Consider the following 21,997-nt stretch of genomic DNA (forward strand, 5'->3'; position numbering starts at 1 on the left):
ATTGTAATCTTTTTTAGTTAGCCAATAAAAGGTGTCATTTTACTTGGCTTTTCTCTACATTCATAATGGCTAACACGGTACAACAACCTAGTACTCCTGAAAAGGAATGTCTGGCAGTAAAATGGGCAATTGAAGCACTCAGTTAATGCCTTTGGGTTGCAAGTTTCTACTGATAACCAATCAATCATTTGCCAGTACAATGGCTTTATAGACAAAAAGACACAAATTCAAGAGTCCCAAGACTGTTTATACAAAGGCAGCCTTTAGTACTAGGGTGTTGTACCGTGTTAGCCATTATGAATGTAGAGAAAAGCCAAGCAAAATGACACCTTTTATTGGCTAACTAGAAAGATTACAATATGCAAGCTTTCGAGGCAACTCAGGCCCCTTCTTCAGGCAAGATTGCCTGAAGAAGGGGCCTGAGTTGCCTCGAAAGCTTGCATATTGTAATCTTTCTAGTTAGCCAATAAAAGGTGTCATTTTGCTTGGCTTTTCTCTAAAGGCAGCCTTTTAATTGAACAAAGCTGGGAAGGATGTTTGAATGTGTGACTTATCAGGCTGTATTCTCACTTTCTGGAGCTGTTTCACTTACAGAGAAAAAACAAACAGTTTCACTCAGACGGACATCAGAGAAGTGGTGCATCAGCTATGGTAATGTACAACTTTCATAACCCACTGTAATAAAACCATTTATAAGTAAAAGGGATTGTATAATGAAAGCAGTTCTTCTCCAGCCTGGGGTTCTTCTGTGTTGTAGAATGCTCAAGAAGCTTTTACTTGGATACATATCTGTTTTGTCTTGGTAGAGTAATATATATTGCTCTACTTTCCCCTATTGTATTATTAATATGTAGCCTTAGAATGCCTAATCTCACAGACTTACCACTGTTTATAAGGTATTATTGTATATAACTTATCCCCACCTTCCCTTCTATATCTATAACCTCAGGCAATTAGATGTAGTAAAAAGACAAGCAGAAGTTAAGTTACACATAAAATAATGTATTATTGATAATATTCAGAAATAATAACAAAATGCAAAGTATATTTGAATATTGGCAACCATACAACCTGATTAAATGGTGATATGTAGTTCAGGCGGCACACAGACTTGTAGGTACTTAAATGTCTCTAGTTAAGGCATCATTGGTGCTCAGCTTTCAGCCACATGTCTGTTCAAAATGGCTGCTGAGCTGTGCTCTTCATTGTGTTATCTTCATCATCACAGGTTAGCAAGAGAGATACCTCATCATATGTTAGTTGGTAAGAGAGAGATACTTCTACATCATCACAGGTTAGCAAGAGAGAGATACTTCTTCATCGTATGTTGGTTGGTAAGAGAGAGATACTTCTACATCATCACAGGTTAGCAAGAGAGAGATTGTGAGGTTAAGCACGTACATTTATAAATTCTCTGTCCAACCCATACAGCCAATAGGACATCATGATACTTAAAAGCATCTGACATAAGCCAATTCCAAACTGCCATACCTCAGACCAATGAGGGAATAGAACATCTTAACACCTGCCCCCAGACCATATGTTAAAGTACACCTTATCCTACTTGCGGAGGTAGAAATGATTTTAGCAAAGAAACACTGGCAAACTGGTTTAAGACACATCCCCCAAATCCTGTCATAAAATTCAAACAGACCCATTCCTAAGGGGGGTTGGGGGGGTTTAAAACACTAAATTACACTGCTTTGCATAAATTATAAATAGACATACAAAACATTTATCAAGTTATATGCAAAATCTTACATCACAACAATATCATTCCACTGTTATTTAATGCAAAACAAAAGTTAAAACTACTTGAGAGAAAAGAGTTAACACAAAACAGTGAAGGTTAAATTAATCACACAGAAACACAAAACAAAAACCTAAGTGCACCCTATAGTACTTTTTAACATAATAGCCTATTGTAGTCATTTATCTGTTACTTATTTCATAATTCTCTAAACTTAAATTTTGTTCCTCTCAGATATAGTTTCAAATGATAACTTAATATGCTACAAAAGCATTTCACTTTTCAAACAGTGAAAAGATTGTGGAACACGAAAATGCATTAATTATGGTATACTACAAGCAAGCGGATTGCATAATATAAAAATAATACCATGTTGTTTTTCCTGCTCTTCTCTCCTTTCCTTTGCCACCCTGAGCTTATCATCAACACGAAGTGTTGCTCCATCAATTACTAAAAAAAAGAATTAACCATTAGTAAACCAGCATGCTGTATTTAATAAATAATGCAACTTAAAATATTTTATTCATATGCAGATCATTAATCACAATTTGGAAAATCAGTTTTTAAAAATTGATATACTAAATATTACATATAACCATGCATTAATTAACACTCCAAAAATACTGGTAAATTAAAAGAAAAAAGTTGCATAACAATTCATCATATAATTCAAAACAGAAATAAACATCACTCTAATAGAAAACAGTCTCTGACAAGGAATGCCCTTTACTTACGAGCAAAAAAGAAAGTACAGTAATCCCTCGCTATATTGCGCTTCGCCTTTCGCGGCTTCACTCTATCGCGGATTTTATATGTAAGCATATTTAAATATATATCGCAGATTTTTTGCTGGTTCGCGGATTTCTGTGGACAATGGGTCTTTTAATTTCTGGTACATGCTTCCTCAGTTGGTTTGCCCAGTTGATTTCATACAAGGGACGCTGTTGGCAGATGGCTGAGAAGCTACCCAACTTACTTTTCTCTCTCTCTCTCTCTTGCGCTGACAATCTCTGCTCCTGACGGTGGGGGTGTGAGCAGGGGGGCTGTTCGCACACATAGACGATATGGACGCTCGTCTAAAAATGCTGAAAGATTATCTTCATGTTGCTCCCTTCTGTGCAGCTGCTTCGTGAAGCGACATGCTGCAGGGTGCTTCGCATACTTAAAAGCTCAAAGGGCACGTATTGATTTTTGATTGTTTGTTTTTCTCTGTCTCTGTCTCTCTCTCTCTTTCTCTGCTCCTGACGATGGGGGTGTGAGCTGCCGTCTTCAACAGCTTTGTGCCGCGGTGCTTCGCATACTTAAAAGCCAAACAGCCCTATTGATTTGTTTGCTTTTCTGTCTCTTTCTGACATTCTGTGCTCCTGACGCGCACTCCTTTGAAGAGGAAGATATGTTTGCATTCTTTTAATTGTGAGACGGAACTGTCATCTCTGTCTTGTCATGGAGCACAGTTTAAACTTTTGAAAAAGAGACAAATGTTTGTTTGCAGTGTTTGAATAACGTTCCTGTCTCTCTACAACCTCCTGTGTTTCTGTGCAAATCTGTGACCCAAGCATGACAATATAAAAATAACCATATACAGTAATCCCTCCTCCATCGCGGGGGTTGCGTTCCAGAGCCACCCGCGAAATAAGAAAATCCGCGAAGTAGAAACCATATGTTTATATAGTTATTTTTATATTGTCATGCTTGGGTCACAGATTTGCGCAGAAACACAGGAGGTTGTAGAGAGACAGGAACGTTATTCAAACACTGCAAACAAACATTTGTCTCTTTTTCAAAAGTTTAAACTGTGCTCCATGACAAGACAGAGATGACAGTTCTGTCTCACAATTAAAAGAATGCAAACATATCTTCCTCTTCAAAGGAGTGCGTGTCAGGAGCACAGGCTGTCACAGAGATAGAGAAAAGCAAACAAATCAATAGGGCTGCTTTTAAGTATGCGAAGCACCCCGGCACAAAGCTGTTGAAGGCGGCAGCTCACACCCCCTCCGTCAGGAGCAAACAAAGAGAGAGAGAGAGACAGAGTTTGTTTTTCAATCAAAAATCAATACGTGCCCTTCGAGCTTTTAAGTATGCGAAGCACCGTGCAGCATGTGTTTCAGGAAGCAGCTGCACAAAAGATAGCAACGTGAAGATAATCTTTCAGCATTTTTAGACGAGCGTCCGTATCGTCTAGGTGTGCGAACAGCCCCCCTGCTCACACCCCCTACGTCAGAATCAGAGAAAGTCAGTGCAAGAGAGACAGAGAAAAGTAAGCTGGGTAGCTTCTCAGCCATCTGCCAATAGCGTCCCTTGTATGAAATTAACTGGGCAAACCAACTGAGGAAGCATGTACCCGAAATTAAAAGACCCATAGTCCGCAGAAACCCGCGAAGCAGCGAAAAATCCGCGATATATATTTAAATATGCTTACATATAAAATCCGCGATGGAGTGAAGCCGCGAAAGGCGAAGCGCGATATAGCAAGGGATTACTGTAAACATATGGTTTCTACTTCGCGGATTTTCACCTTTTGCGGGTGGTTCTGGAACGCAACCCCCGCGATGGAGGAGGGATTACTGTATAGGAAAGCGGAAAATTTCAGTTCAGTATGAAATCTTACATTTTTCTGTACATGTTCTCCCATTGTATGTGCAGATTTTTATTTGAAACCTTGAGTTTACATCCCAAAAACATGCACTGCAGGCTAATTTGTGACTCTAAATAGACCCTAAAACTGAATGTTTACACTGTCAAAAAAGTGTACCCCTTCCAGGGTTGGCTCCTATAAAGTGCTACAGGTATTAGCTCCAGCTTTTCAGAAGTCAAAAATTAAACTATAGTAGAAGCTCTGGTCACGAACATTTCTGAACACGTACAAATCGGGTTACGATCAAAAAAGTTTGCCAAAATTTTGCATCTGTTCACGACCACACGCTCTGGTGGCGAACAAAAACACCGGTGACCAGTTTCCCTACGCGTGTTCGTATGCGCCAATGATTTTCCATTCTCTGTTTCCCATTTTCTTTTGTTTGCGTATACAGGGCCTAACAAAGCAGCTGATGTTGCAAAAGGAGTTATAATGTTAACCAAGCAGACATCAAGTGCTGGAAGAGATAGAAAAACTGTTGCTAGTGTGGTTGAACGAAAAGCAACTTGCAGGGGATAGCGTAAGTGTGCCGATCATATGCGCGAAAGCCAGGAAGATTCATGGCGATTTGCTGAAAAAAAATCCTTTTTCGAGCGGCGCAGGTGAAGAATTTAAAGCCAGAAGAGGAAGGTTTGAAAAGTTTCGCAAGAGAAGTGGCATTTCATTTTTTCCCCTGTCCTTAAAACTCATAAAAAAAGTGTGCAGTTTGTAAGGGTCTAGCACAAACTCTTACAATGTTAGTTTTCTCTGTTGTTCAAGGTTTTCTCAGTGTTATTCAATGTTTTTACATATAGTTTACTATTACACTGTGCATTCTATGGTATAATTAACTATTTTTGTGCTTATATATATTTACATACAGTTTGTACGGTCTGCAACAGATTAATTGTATTTACATACAATCTTACAATCAATTGGGTCACATCCAGAGTTTTTGGAACGAATTACGGTCGTGACCAGAGGTACCACTGTATGTGGAATCAGAAAATTTGACCGAATGGCAAAACTGTAAAAACAAACAAAAATAAACCTTGATAACATACTGCTTTAATATAATTTAATTACCCAGTATTTGCCTGTAATAATCAAAAAAAATTCTGGATGCAATATTCAGTAAGCTACTAACTGACCCTTTGTTGCCATTCTGTTTTTGTGCACTATGAAATACAAATTACAGTATGAAAGATAAAGTGTGCATTACCTATTGAAAGCCTGAATCACTGCAATGACTTGTTGGTATTTATCATTTATTTTATCCAAAGGACAAATCAGGAAAGACAAAAAACAGAGACCTAATATTGTAATTATTTTATTAATCACGAAAAACATTTATCTTACTTTCTAAACTAGGTATATCACCAGAACTGATATTTTGGTACTAATTAAGTTCCAAAAGTTCCGAAAACATAACGGTACCAGCATTTTTAAAGAAGCAGTAGTATCGAGAAAGTCGGTACTGCAGTCAGGCGTGACTACAAGTAGATGAATTACTGTGGAAAGCACAATAATATAAGATAAAAACTAAGTAAAAGCTTCATATAAAAATGTATCACTTTGGTGATGATACACAGTCAATGTAACAAAGAAAGATGTACAGATTAAAAGGCCCAGTAACCAATTAACTCAATATTTACAGGCATGTTAACCTTAAATGAAAGTGGTCTTTTTCTAAAATCATTTCAGATCTTTTTTGCTTAATTATACAGCCAAAAATTAATCTGATTTCACTGCCTCTGTAAATACTGATGATAGTTTAGGGTAGGGATGTCATACCACCACAATTTTTGTTTTCAATACCAATACCAGTGAAAGTTTTACTATATTTGACACCATTCAATATTACAGCAAAAACAGAAACCCCATCCAAAGGCTTTTTATTTAAGTACCTCCATTATTGAAGTTAATGATATTGTGCCTTTTTCTGTAACATATACTTTACTTTGTAAGTACTGAAAATAAAAACAGCTTTAAGATACTGATACATCTAATAAATAGGTACCCAGCTATAATAAGTAAACAAGTGTTGGCATGCATAAACATCTAAATACAGTGCAGGGCTTTAACTTTAATGTGGGGCAGAGATGGGGATTCCCACAGTGTAACAATAAACGGTGTTAATAATCTTCGGGAGATGTTAACATAGGGTATATAAAGAATCATATATCATAAACTATGTGATTTATCTCAGCATGCACACATTATAAATGTATTCTCTGATATTTTCTGTTCAGTAACTGGAAAATACTGCTTAAAATCTATACTTATACTTTTAACAAGTTTGATTCCTACACTCGTATGCTGAAATTCACCTGTGCAAAAACAAGCACTTTTAGACATGACCGTTGCGCTTTTCTTTTCAACATGTGCTGATAGCATCATCATTGTGACCCATTTTTAAATGTAGTTTTTACCCATGTATAACTTTTCCTTCCAAAGTAATTTGTCTACATGCAGTCACCCATGAGCACAGTACCGACCTTCTCGGTTCTTTCAATAGTGTAATAAAAAGCTGGTACCATTTTTTCTGCCCATTGGTACTGAATTAGTACCGAAGTACAAGTTCTTGCGATATTTCTGCAGTGATTAGTGCTGTAATGAAGTAAGAGCTTTGTCCTTCCTTTTATAAAATAACCAGAGAGAGAGAAAGAGAGAGAGAGAGAAAAAGAGAGAGCAAGAAAAGTTTGCTGACTGGCAGACAGAAGGTAGCGAGGCAGGAAATATATACAATGGAAGCTTATAAATAAACTAGTCATTTAGCCCGTTACAATAACGGGCGCTAGAACAGTAGTGCATAAACATCAGTAGGAACAGTCTATATTAAATGGCAAGGGACTTTGACCTCATTCTTTTTGTTGGTCGTATTTTTCTTTCTTTCAGCCTTTCTTTTGTTGATGTTTACTTGCTGAGCTGACCGTTCTTTGTGGGCTGCCGCCGTGTATTGTGTGTCTTTAATTTTCTGTGAAAGTAATACTGTCTTGTACGGCTCTATTCAATAAGGGCGCGTAGATAATTTAGTTCAAATGGCTCTGGAATATGTGAACGGCAACAGGTGCAGATCTTTATTTACGTGCGCCTTTATTCGCTGCGCCCAATTGAGGTCGTCCTTTTGAGGCTCGCCTTTTTGTGCGCGCCCTTATTGAAGGATACCGTCTTGTACGCCCGCTGGCTTGTACGTCCGTAATATACCTTTAATTTTCTCTGGCGGTAATACAGGCGTGCGCGTCGGTAATATGCCTTTAATCTCCTCTGACAGTAATACTGGCTTGTATGTGGCTGTAATATGCGTCACTGTATTGTGTACCTTTAATTTCCTCTCGCAGTAATACTGGTTTGTATTTCTGTAAAACACCTCTAACTTTCTCTGACAGTAATATCGCGCATAGCACCATGCCCCGCGCAAGCGCACTTCACCAGAAGACACCCACACACGGACACCTGGACGCACATAGGGATTTTATATATATATATATATAGATAGGGGAGATATCAGACAAATATGTTGGAATAAAACATGTCATTTGACCTGCTTCTCTAAGGTACAGCTATTCATAAAATTTCCTTAGATAATATTTCATATTATTATTGTGAGAAAATACACTAGGTTTGTATAGCAAATATGCATATACATATCAATTTGCTGGTGATGTTTAGTCTTTAAGGTATTTTGAGAACATATCAAGAAACATCAAATATTGCATTTTGGATCAACATAGCAGAAAATTAATTTAGGTCCCTATCACCCAGCCCTATGGTCATGTACCGAGACTAATGGGCTTTAGCAGAGAACAACCACCTCTGAAGTGCTTGCACGTTTCATGATCATATGCTAACCTCAATGATTCAATTATATGATATTTCTTTTCTACAGCTTTTATTCTCTTTATAAAATTAATTTTAGTTTCAAAATATATTGTTTTATGTTTTTGTGACATACTTGGGAAAATTATATTTATTACTTTATGAAAAATACGAATAAGACTACAGCATGTGTGAAATAACTAAGCACGTAAATAAATTCACTTTTTGTTCTACATAACCCACAATATCACAGACAGAAGACAATTATTCTGCTTAATGATGTTGCACAATGACTCTAATAGAACTGATACATGAATTTTCACAAGCACTACAGCATGTTTTATATAGACTTAGTTATGAAGGAGCATCATTCTCAGAGGATTCATTACCCGAGGTATTACTATATTAATTATCCTTCAGTATGCACATTTTCTCACAGGTAAACAAGTACAGTACACCCCCAAAATTCACGGGGGTTATGTTCCTAGAGCACCCACGAATTGTGAAAAATCGCAAATTTTGGATGTGTTTAAAAAAAATGCCTATTTTCACAGTTTAAACCCTAATTATGCCCCCAAAACACTTTAATTTAATTTCAAACTCAGCTTAATACATTACCTAAAAATAAAGAATGTAAAGGTAAACCTGTATACTGTACTGCTATGTCTCCCGCACTGCTAGAATATAAAATACCGATGTTACCACTATATGTACTGTAATTCATGCAAGTGTGTTTTCATTGCCAGAAGCCTTAGACGGTGCAGCTCGTTTCGGTGGCATCTTGGGGCTTTAACCCTTAAACTGCCACATACTTGGGGGTTAACGCATCCCTGGATGCCAAATACTTTCTTGCTGCACTTTAAGTAAAAGTCACAATTAACAAAGAAAAAGTGAAATTTTAATGGAACACTTTTTTTTCATGCAAAGAGCATCACAATTACTGCAACACTGATGATTTTATACACTGCTAATGAACTGAAAAAAGCATTTAAAAAAACTACTGGAACAATATGTACAAAGTGCAACTGACACCATGTATGTAAATCACTAAGCCAACTGCGTTTTAACTGGCTGCACGCAAGCACACAGAGCTAAGCGCTGATGATAGACAAACATCATAGGGGAGCACAACCCCCAACAGGAGCAGAGAATGTCTGGGGGAGGAGAGAGAAACAAAGCAATCAGCCAAAAAGTACAGGTACTGTTCAGACTTTTAAGTAAACGGAAAACACAGTAACACTTAGCTGGAGATGTATCACAGTCAATCAGCAGCAAGGAGAAATGAATAACGCTGTAGCGGTCCGGTGCTGCTAAGATTCACACCGTCGACAAGACGGTGATTTATTTATTTTTATGGTGGAGATTCCACCCAGCCTTAACCCAACCAGCGCTCACTCACAAAGACAAAAACAAAGCAAACCGAGCCAGCTTTTGTCAGAACAGCTTTAAGACACAGATTCAACAAAATGTTGGAAACTATATGCCAAATAAACAGCATTACATGTTTTCTCCAAGATTTTCCAACCATATATTTGAGCTGCAAAACTCCCACCTTAGCACAAAGATGCTACATCAGACTGAGCACACAGTGCACTAAAGTACACTGAAATCACTGTGTCTGGAAACAGTTTGAGATTACAAATGCTTTGAAACTCAGCAAACTATTCAGGCTGAAACTGTAGCTATAAACGTATGCACATGGTCAGCAACAATACTTGGGTATGTTGTGGAACTAAATGACATAAAAATTGTATTAAGAGACCTAATGGTTGCCAAGAAATATATCTGCACAACAACCAACCAGCATCACCCTGTTCTGTTAAAATAAGGCAGAAAAGAGCAATGGAATCACCAGGTTTCTCACTTTAAGGATGCCCAAGAAGTCTAACAAATTCTTAAAATTTTTTGAGCAGACCACTTTACTATTACTTATTTTCATTTGCAAGACCAACTATATACAGTAAAGATGGAATTTTAGGTTTCTGTCAAACTGTTAATACAGACACATTTCTCAGACACCTCTTTAACAATAAGAGACTTATACAGTGAAGAAAGCCCAAATGAATTTAGATAGACACATTTTGTTTTACTGCACATGTACCAGGTTGCTATTAAAAAAAAATGGGGTAAGAATTCACAACTTTAAAGTGTCCAAAGAACATCAGTAGTTAGTACATTGTCTTTGGTAAAATTGGTAGCCATAAAAGTATGCTGAGATTTTTCAGCTACAATAATGACAGTGCTGGTGACATGTCCAGTGTATGTATCTTGATATGTGCAGTGGCAGGAATTGTTATTTTTTCTTTAACACTAGAATCCTTGAAGCCTACGAAAAAAGTCATAATGCTGGGTTACCTTAAATTCCTTTGCACCTCTTCATCAGCGTCTGTTTTGCAAATGTATCAATCAGCACAAGCAGCAAGCTGAAGTCGGACAGAAAATTCTCAGAGCTCAAGTCTGTTTATTTGGGTGTGAATAATTGGATTGGTATTGGGTAAATAATATATTATTTGGAATACATACATTTCATGTGTGTTCCATGTCTACAACGATCTGGGTAAATTTAGGATGACAGGAAAAGCAAGGTATGAAATGTTGGAACACACAAACTAAAACAAACGTTTGTTATGTTGTAGTAATAATGACAAAATGTTGACATGAAGTGTATAATGTGTGTAGACTGAAGTCCAAATATCAAATAAACACTTTCACAAAAGGTATAACAAAACAAGTGCACCTTTATTCAAGAATATAACCAAAGGAAAAAAATTACAGTGATCCCTCGCTATATCGCGCTTCGACTTTCGCGGCTTCACTCTATCGCAGATTTTATATGTAAGCATATCTAAATATATATCACAGATTTTTCGCTAGTTCACGGATTTCTGCAGACAATGGGTCTTTTAATTTATGGTACATGCTTCCTCAGTTGGTTTGCCCAGTTGATTTCATACAAAGGACGCTATTGGCGGATGGCTGAGAAGCTACCCAATCAGAGCATGTATTATGTATTAAATAAAACTCCTCAATGATATATGATATGCTTCCCGCTCGATGCTTCGCATACTTAAGCCCGAATAGCACCTACTGATTTTTGATTGTTTGCTTTTCTCTCTCTCTCTCTCTCTAACATTCTCTGCTCCTGACGGAGAGGGTGTGAGCAGAGGGGCTGTTCGCACACTGGCCTAGAGGATACAGATGCTCCTCTAAAAAATGCTGAAAGACTACCTTCACATTGCTCCCTTCCTTACGGCTGCTTTGTCGGGCGTTGCTTCGCATACTTAAAAGCCAAACAGCACCTTGATTTTTGATTGTTTGCTTTTCTCTCTCTGTCTCTCTCTCTCTCTGACATTATCTGCTCCTGATGCGCACTCCTTTGAAGAGGAAGATATGTTTGCATTCTTTTAATTGTGAGATGGAACTGTCATCTCTGTCTTGTCATGGAGCATTGATTAAACTTTTGAAAAAGATACAAATGTTTGTTTGCAGTGTTTAAAAGTCCCCGTCTCTACAAGGGTGTTATTTCATGTCTAGAGGGCTCTAATAATGTTAAAAAACGTATTTAGAAGGTCGTAAACAGGTTTTCTATGCTCTAACTGTGAAAATATTCGATTTATAAATAAAGAATCCTACTTCGCAGAAATTCATTTATCGCGGTAGAGTCTGGAATTGATTAACCTTGATAAACGAGTGTTGAATGTATTCAATTTACATGTTGCAGTCAGTATGTAAAAACTGAAGCAGAAATATTAATCGCATGGCTGGATTAGAGGTAAGAACAGCTGCTTCTAAATCAAGAGGTTGTAGGTTCAATCCCGGGTCTTTCCTGCATTTACCGTTTTGAGTAGTGAGCTGATGTTATTATTACTATTATACACTGCCTGGCCAAAAAAAAAGTCGCCACCAAAAAAAAATGTCACACACTCTTAATATTTCGTTGGACCGCCTTTAGCTTTGATTACGGCACGCATTTGCTATGGCATTGTTTCGATAAGCTTCTGCAATGTCACAAGATTTAGTTCCATCCAGTGTTGCATTAATTTTTCACCAAGATCTTGCATGATGGGTGCATCACTTCATCTGCCTCTCTTCTTACCCTGATGCGCCCATCACTCTGGAACAGGGTAAATCTGGACTCATCAGACCACATGACCTTCTTCCATTGCTCCAGAGTCCAATCTTCATGCTCCCTAGCAAATTGAAGCCTTTTCTTCCGGTTTGCCTCACTGATTAGTGGTTTTCTTACGGCTACACAGCTGTTCAGTCCCAATCCCTTGAGTTCCCTTTGCATTGTGCGTGTGGAAATCCTCTTACTTTCACTATTAAACATAGACCTGAGTTCTACTGTTGTTTTTCTTCGATTTGATTTTACCAAACGTTTAAGTGATCGCCGATCACGATCATTCAGGATTTTTTTCCGGCCACATTTCTTCCTCGAAGACGATGGGTCCCCACTATCCTTCCAGTTTTTAATAATGCGTTGGACAGTTCTTAACCCAATTTTAGTAGTTTCTGCAATCTCCTTAGATGTTTTCTCTGCTTGATGCATGCCAATGATTTGACCCTTCTCAAACAGACTAACATCTTTTCCACAACCACGAGTTGTGTCTTTCGACATGGTTGTTTAACAAATGAGAAGCAACTCATTGCACCAGTTGGGGTTAAATAACTTGTTGCCAGCTGAAAGATAATCGCCCATGCAGTAATTATCCAATGGGCGACGACTTTTTTTTGGCCAGGCAGTGTATAATAAAACATACATTTGATTTGTATCTATAACAGCTGGTGTAAAGTTTTGCTACTTGTAAAATATATCACTGAAGGGATATAAGCAGACACACAAATGCAGGTGAATGATGTGAATCATGTCTTCTTGGTATCTTGTTGTTACTTGAATTTTTTTTATTCGGTTTTATTGTTGAATAAAAGCACAGTTATTTTATTATACCTTTGTGAAACTGTTTATTTTATATTCCACTAACCACTTGAATGACATCAAATCTGTCTCTGCCTCTCTCATGCATGCACAAACACACATCCATGCATGAAAATGCTATTATTTGAAAGCGCTATGTCATTTGAACACAAGTTGCCTTTTGAACATGTTTTTTCTTGATCCTGTCCAATCTCCACGTTATGGTGCATGGTACTGTGAATGCAGACTGACTACTTCTTTTTGGGCGCATACACCATCAGCATGGCATTGCCAGATCTAAACACTAGCGTGGAGAATTGCTTGCGTACTGAAGTGACTTTAATTGCAGGTGGAAGTTCCCATCCCACTTTATGGTGCCAAGCAGAGTTGTGTTGCAGTGCAGCAGTCTATTAGCCAGCGAAAGAGATGTGAAGAAGTTATCCATTGTTACGGCTCTACCTTTGTCCAGAAATGGATTTATGACCACAGTCTATGAAAGTCTCTCTTGTGGGATGACTGGAATCTTTTCCTAAATACAGAGTGGCATTGCACATGTACTTTGTCTCCAAATGTGCCACAATCCAAAACTTTAAGCCAAATTTGTCAGGCTTGGTTGAGATGTATTGCAAGAAAGGACAACGGACCTAGGGGGGAAACAGGTGCTCATCAACTGTAATATGTTACCCTGGATTGTAACTGAAAGCACAGTTCTCAACAAAACATTGCCAGATGTCCGAGATCACTGCAAACATGTAGTTTTTCACACGTTCTACATGGGTGCCTTTGTTGTCAAAGCGCAAATGCCACATGATGGTCTGATAGCAGTCACGGGGCATCATATCTTTGATTGCTGGTACAACAAACAGTACTGACCAGGCATTAACCAAAGCAGCAACTGTGGTCATCACTGCTCTTGTGAAAATAATGGAGAGGGAGAGACAAGTTCGTTGTAGCACATGAATGTGAAAGAGAGAATAAAACTAAATTAAAAAAAACAAAAGAAAAAACAAACTTTCACAAGTAGCAAAAATTTACACTGGGTGTAAAATCAAAATCAAATCAAATGTATGCTTTTATCACATAATAGTAATAATAATAGAAGTTCACTACTCAATACGGTAAATGAGGGGAAGACCCAGAATCAAACCCACAATAGGGGTGGGTGGTATGACCAAAATTCTATATCACGGTATTTTTCTAAATTATCCCGGTTTCACGGTATTCGACGGTATTTTTTTCCCCATGCATGAGTGGATGTTAACCACATTTTCCACTGCAATTACTGGCTAAGAATAACCTATTCCACTGTCAAGAGCATTGTACAAAAAAAAACATTTTAATGTGCATACAAGTATTAATACAGGTTTGCATGGCCCCATAAAGTGATAGTTTTCAAGGGGGTGGCACTAATGAAGAGAAGGAATCACATTGCATGACAGATGCAGTCAAAATATAGAACCTTTTTATTGAACAAATTTTGCAAAAACTTAAAACTATAATTTTGACAACATATTTTCAACCATACAAAGAGGCATTTAGATTTAGTAAAATATCCAGAAGTGCTTGTCAAAAGTTGTACTGCACTGAATATGTCTTAGAAAAGGAATAAATAGTAAATATTTTTTGTAAACCAACTACACTTTCTGTTAATGTTAACAATCTCTGTCCACTGACACGTTAAAGTGACTTTTTAAACAACTTTATCATCATTAAACTGCATAATATTTAAACTAATAAATAATAACAATAAAATAAATAATGGTATTATTACTGAAAGTTGCACTATTACTTCAAGGCTTCAAGCCCAGGTGCATTACACAGTATTCACCAAATTAAAATAAAACAAAACAAGTGCAAATTGGTGATGACATCTTTACCAACTGAACCATCATTTAAGCAAACTGCATTAATATGGACCTTGCTTCAAGCTAAGCATAAATATGCATAAATAATAAAACTGCAACTTGCATTTATAATGCTATTTGTGGTATAGCCCTACGGAATCGTATTAGGCCCACGGTGAAGAAAAAAAAAAAAAAAACGGACACAGGGAAGAAAAAAACAAACTATATGTCAAGAATAAAGTCAACATCCATCCATCCATCCATCCATCCATCCTCTTCCGCTTATCCGAGGTCGGGTCGCGGGGGCAGCAGCTTGAGCAGAGATGCCCAGACTTCCCTCTCCCCGGCCACTTCTTCTAGCTCTTCCGGGAGAATCCCGAGGCGTTCCCAGGCCAGCTGGGAGACATAGTCCCTCCAGCGTGTCCTGGGTCTTCCCCGGGGCCTCCTCCCGGTTGGACGTGCCCAGAACACCTCACCAGGGAGGCGTCCAGGAGGCATCCTGATCAGATGCCCGAGCCACCTCATCTGACTCCTCTCGATACGGAGGAGCAGCGGCTCTACTCTGAGCCCCTCCCGGATGACTGAGCTTCTCACCCTATCTTTAAGGGAGAGCCCAGACACCCTGCGGAGAAAACTCATTTCAGCCGCTTGTATTCGCAATCTCGTTCTTTCGGTCACTACCCATAGCTCATGACCATAGGTGAGGGTAGGAACATAGATCAACTGGTAAATTGAGAGCTTTGCCTTACGGCTCAGCTCCTTTTTCACCATGACAGACCAATGCAGAGCCCGCATCACTGCGGACGCCGCACCAATCCGCCTGTCGATCTCACGCTCCATTCTTCCCTCACTCGTGAACAAGACCCTGAGATACTTGAACTCCTCCACTTGGGGCAGGATCTCACTCCCAACCCTGAGAGGGCACTCCACCCTTTTCCGGCTGAGGACCATGGTCTCGGATTTGGAGGTGCTGATTCCCATCCCAGCCGCTTCACACTCAGCTGCGAACCGATCCAGAGAGAGCTGAAGATCACAGCCTGATGAAGCAAACAGGACAACATTATCTGCAAAAAGCAGTGACCCAATCCTGAGTCCACCAAGCCGGACCCCCTCAACACCCTGGCTGCGCCTAGAAATTCTGTCCATAAAAGTTATGAACAGAATCGGTGACAAAGGGCAGCCCTGGCGGAGTCATTTCCACTTTATTCTCGCCGTTTATGTCGAGATTAAAGTCAACATTTCCACTTTATTCTCATAGTTTACTTCATAATTAAAGTAGAATGTCGTAAACTAAACTTCTTCCTAAAATCAATGTTTAATTTACTAGATTTTGTCAAACCCCATCATAAATTAATGCAGCACATTAAATGCTTTGTGTTAAGTGTTCCCCGACCCAGTTGTTAATCACTACGCTTCTTAAACTGACTTCCTCCGCACTAAGAGGAGACCGCGATCATCGCACAGAATCCATTCACTTCATGATATTCCTGCTTTCTGAAAATTTAGAATGCCAAGATAAATACTTGATATCATTTTCATGATGAAATGCATTAAAGCAGATATTAAACATGCACGTTAGTGAGGCGGTAGTGCTGCTCCCTCGCAGTAAGGGGTCCCCAGGTGTATGTTCAGTGTAGAGAACTTTATGGCAGGTGTGACGAGGCTCCAAAAAACTGGATGTATGAATGGGTATCGCACAGGTTTAACTTAAATATTGTGTAAATGTTGGGTTTGTGATCTGGTGGTCGGAGACACAAACACAGAATTCAATGCATGTTCTTCTGAGCGGGCTTTCTTTATTGCATGCATGCTGTCTCTATCTGATGTACCAAAACTCCAGTTCCTATCCTTCCTTTTTCTTTCTCCACATAACCAATCACCACACGATAAACCTCTTTGTGAAATTAAAACTAGTTATAAACTTAGCCCACGGAGTGTTCAGATCTTTAAAAATATCTTCGTTATACATGTTTAATTATGCCATCCATTCGTTGCGTCCATCCCAGAACGAGTCGCCAGCACATCGCAGGATGAATACGAGCAAAACATACACGATCCGGGTCAATATAGCATAACAAAACCCCACATCCTACATGACTTTGAAAGGAAACTGAAGCACGCCGAGTAAACCCACCAGAAAAACATGCAAATGCAAGGCAGGGTACACCCGAGACACCCTTGCTGCGAGGCAGCAGTGCAACCTCCATGCCGCCGTGCTCCCACATGATTAATGTATGCTTTAATGCATTTCACCATGAAAATTTTATCAAGCATTTATCTTAGAATTCTAAATGTTCAGAGAGCGGGAATATTCATGAAGTGAATGTATTCTGTGCGGTGATCTCTGCCGGCGCCTCCTCTTAGTGCAAGAGGAAGTCAGTTTAAGAAGCTCGGGGAACACTTAACACAAAGCATTTAAGTTGCTATATAACTTTTGACGGGGTTTGAGAAAATCTAGTAAATTAAATATTCATTTTACAATGAAGTTTAGCTTACGATGTTCTACTTTAATGACAAATTACGAGAATATAGTCAACATGTCGACTTTAATCTTGACATAAACGGCGAGAATAAAGTAGAAATGTCGAGAATAAAGTCAACATGTCGACTTTATTCTCGTCATAAAGGTCAAGATTAACGTGGAAATGTCGAGAATAAAGTCAACATGTCATCACACTATTACACAGTACCCAGGTACTGTACATTACACTGTACTGAAAACAAATAAAACAAGTACAACTTGGCTTGCAGTACTATCCAGTAGTATAGAAACAGTATTTAAAACCAAAGTATCTCCAGGCAACGGACATGACTCCTTTTTTTCGGCAAAAGTTCTTCTGTGTCATCATGTTCAACTTTATCTCAGCTACAGCTTCAGTTTCGGAATGTTCTCTGTCCATTTTCACCGCGCAATACCTACACTACCACTACCTATTTAGTGGTGTAGCAGTGAAAAAGAGCCCCCGTGCAACAAATCTGTGTTTAGCGGTGTAGCAGTGAAAAAGGTTCCCACTTGAACAGTTTCCCGCTGCGCCACGTTCTGAACGTCGTAAGCAATTTAAACCGGTGTTGCGGTATAAGAAAAATCCATATCATAAAAAAAATTATAAAACGGTTTTCGGTATGAACTGGTATACCGCCCAGCAGTAACCCACAACCTCTTGATTTAGAGGCAGCCGTTCTTATCTCTAATCCAACCACGCAATTGATATTTGGGCTTTAGTTTTTACATATTGGCAGCAATGTTTAAATTGAATAATTTCTTTTTATTTGGTTATATTCTTGAATAAAGGCACACTTACTTTGTTATTTCTTTTGTGAAAATGTTTACTTGATATTTGGACTTCAGTCTTCACACATTATACATTTCATGTCAACATTTTGTCAATTGTTAAATAACATGACAAAAGTTGTTTTGGTTATGTGTTCAACATTTCTTGCCGTCCTACATTCATATCGTTGTAGACACACAACACACATGAACTGTTATGTATTCCAAATGATGATATATTATTTACCCTATACAATTCCAGACACCTCACACCTAGAAAAACAGACTTCATTTCTGAGTTTGCACCTGACATCAGCAGCTTTGGTGGGGGATGGGGTAGAAGGCTGCTTGTGCTGACCGACACATTTGCAAAACAAAGACACTGATGCGAAGGAATTTAAAGTGGCCCAGCATTACGACTTTTTTTCATAGGCTTCAAGGATTCTAGTCTTAAAGCAGTCTATTAAGTCAGCTCCTTCCATTTTTTTTAAATGCTGATCAGTTTTTACAGGAAGCATGCCATAAACACATCCAGTATTATTTTTTTGCAACCTGGATACATACTTCAATATAATTAATCAAAAGTAATCAACTTATTTTGAAACTACATATGCACAATATTTTTGTCAACACACTATAAAGAAGGATGTATAAGATACCTTCAAGGTGTAACTGTCGAATGACTGCACTCACGTCTACTCAGTGGCATCAGGTACAATGCAGGACTCAACCCTGGACTGACTGACTGACTGACTGACTGCCCATTACTGGGCTGAAACACACAAACACCCACATTGAACCTATTTAGAATAATAATTAAAACTAATGTGCAGGTATGAGTACATTAGTACATTATTATTTATAACAAAAAGTACATAGAATTCACGAGAGTCAGAATTTACACCAAATCCTTAAAACCACTGTACATACAAAGCAGTTGGCATATAACCCAATTCTAAATTTAGAGCCATTTGTAGCTATATTGACTAAAGTCACAACTTTGGTCAAAATCAATTCAATTAACACTGCTATCCATATAATTAGATTTCTTTCAATATTGTGGTATTTACATCATAAATATTCTGGAAAAATTGGCAGTATTTTAGAAAAATTTAGTAAGATTCCAAATGGCAAGGTGTTCTCAGTAAGCTATGACACTACACAAATTTTGAAGCTAGCATTTTTTCCACCTACCTTTCACACAAGGGCAATGTTAGCAAAATGCTTGCATTTTTACAAGATCAAAAGCTGGATATACGCCGCTAACAATGGTACTTTACCTTCCCAGGTGAGGGAAGCAACATCTGCTAAAGAGAGTGCGTGAAAAGTATTAACTGAACTTTCAAAAGGCTCCTATCCTAGAAGATGAGGGTTGTGAACAAAGATACCTTTATAACTTTGACTAAACCCTTATCTATACACTTTTCCTAAACTGTGTACAAACTGCACTGTGGATCTAAGTTCCGTGGCATGGTGTGACGGAGATGAAACATTCATTTAGTAGATAATTATTTTAAACATTTGGATGACATGTAAATGCCTAAAATTTACCTACTAAAACTGCTATGAAAACAATCATGTACGCTTTCCCTGGCTTCATGAATATGCTGTATTTTAACAAATAGTAGTTGTAATCTTATTTAATTAATCAAACATACAATGCTACATTGCATGCTGCAGCATGACAGATGCAGACTTCTAATACAGAACAGGTATGGATTCAGTCAGTGTTCATGTTATTTTTTAAATCTTTTTAAGCAAAAATGCATGAAAGGATTCATTATAAAGTCTAAAAAAAATTAAGTTTTTGCAGATAAACTATTGAATGTGTACCAGCTTTTAAAGGCAGGGAGAGAGACAACTGATGCAGACTTTGCATTGAGACGGCTCACAGAGAAGCATTGAGAAAAACAAAGGTTTGCATATGGTGAGGTCTGGAAGTGCATGAGAGAGAAAGGAGTACCAGAGAAGTATTTGAGGAGTGTTCAAGATATGTATGAGCGAATGAGGACTCTGGTTAAAGCTGTGTTGTGATAACAGACAAGATCCCATTGAGAGATGGTCTACACAAGGGATCTTCAAGTTTTTAAGTTTTTTTTCTCCTTACTGAATTGAGCTGTTGTTGAACTCAAATACAGAGAGCAAAAGAGAGTGTGAATTTCCCATCGGGATTAATAATCTATCTATCTATCTATCTATCTATCTATCTATCTATCTATCTATCTATCTATCTATCTATCTATCAAAAAATATTTAACAATGGGACTATGAAAATTAATTTTAGCAAGCTGCTCACAAAAAAATACAGGTAAAATTCCATTACAACGAATATCTTTACAACGAAATTTTCATTACAACGAAGTATTTTTATGGTCCCGACAGCTTCCCCATATGACACGTGTCTATAGAAATCTTGTTACTACGAAGTACATTCAGCAGATACTTTCATTATAAGTGCACAAAAGACCTTGAAATGCTTGAATGAATCATCCACAGAGCAGTTAGTTCTGTGGCTGCAGCTCAGTTGTGCACAATGATCCCCAAATTTTTTTTTTCTTTCTTCGAACTTTCCTTGTACCGGTTTTTTTTTTTTTTTGAGTTTTTTTGCCTTTTTTGTTTCCTGCGGTTTTCAGTGATACCTTTAAGTTATTGGTCGTCAACATTTGAAAAACATCCATTGGAATTTAACTCATTGTCACCCTCCTATAGAAACGGCAGACACGAAAAAAACGGTAACAGTTCATATTAGGAAAAAAAAAACGAACTTTTTGCAGCTCTCGATTGCGGCAAAAAGAAAAAAGACGTTGCCAGTGAATTCGGAATTTCGCTATCACTATCGACGCTGTCAACTTACTTGAAAGACAGAGCAAAAAAAGTAGAAAAATCTCTGGTTGTAAACGTATGTAAACCGCTGCATTTGAAGACGTCGAAAAAGCCATTTTTATGTGGTACAGTGATTCTCATTGAAGAAACATTCCTATTAATGCGGCACTCATTCAAGAAAATGTGAGGTTTGTAAACTGTCTCGGGACCTCCCACAACCGGACAGCAAGCTGAAGAGCGTCCCGAACTGCGATCTCCGCATCTGTACTGGGCAATAGCAGGTATGCTGCGTCTCTCCGCCAAAGTAAACAGTGTCATGCTTGGGTCACAGATTTGCACAGAAACACAGAAGATTGAAGAGACAGGAACTTTATTCAAACACTGCAAACAAACATGTCTCTTTTTCAAAAGTTTAAACGTGCTCCTTGACAAGATGGTGATGACAAATCCGTCTCACAATTAAAAGAATGCAAATATATCTTCCTCTTCAAAGGAGTGCGCATCAGGAGCAGGGAAGGACAGAGATAGAGAAAGGCAAACAAACAATCCGCAACTGACAGGTGCTTTTGGACTTTTAAGTCTGCTAAGTACCGCGCGGATCACGCGATAGATCAGCCGCAAGTAAGCCCAGTAGCAAGGGAGCAATGTGAAAGTAGTCTTTCAGCGTCTTTTTTTTAACCTGTAGGGGTGCGATCAGCCCCCCAGCTCACAACAGAAAAGATCTCGAGGGGTGATGCAAGGTTAGGGGCACATAAATTGTAAATGCAGATACTGTAACAGGATTACTTGATCACTGACCTGGCCACGACTCTGCCTGACTGCTGTGTCTGTGTATAGTAGAGTGGCAGATCACGCTACGATAAATAACTGTGCCGCTCCTGTTTCAAGCTGAATAAAGCTGGTTTTGCTAAAGTACTGATACTCCTGACTGATAATTGTGCTGCCCACAACATGCTTCCAC

At 38.4% G+C, this 21,997-nt stretch overlaps 1 protein-coding gene across 12 annotated transcripts in view; it reads right to left on the bottom strand.

Annotated features, from left to right (window-relative positions):
- map7d3 (MAP7 domain containing 3) overlaps positions 1-21,997 on the bottom strand; it is a 158,898-nt gene that overhangs the window by 69,941 nt on the left and 66,960 nt on the right. For all 12 annotated transcript variants that reach the window (XM_051935178.1, XM_051935177.1, XM_051935174.1 and 9 more), the window contains exon 3: positions 2,120-2,200. In XM_051935178.1, coding sequence (XP_051791138.1) covers positions 2,120-2,200 — 81 coding nt within the window. The remainder of the gene's footprint in view (positions 1-2,119; positions 2,201-21,997) is intronic.

The sequence above is a fragment of the Erpetoichthys calabaricus genome, chromosome 12 (assembly GCF_900747795.2).
Source record: "Erpetoichthys calabaricus chromosome 12, fErpCal1.3, whole genome shotgun sequence".
Classification (NCBI taxonomy): domain Eukaryota; kingdom Metazoa; phylum Chordata; class Cladistia; order Polypteriformes; family Polypteridae; genus Erpetoichthys; species Erpetoichthys calabaricus.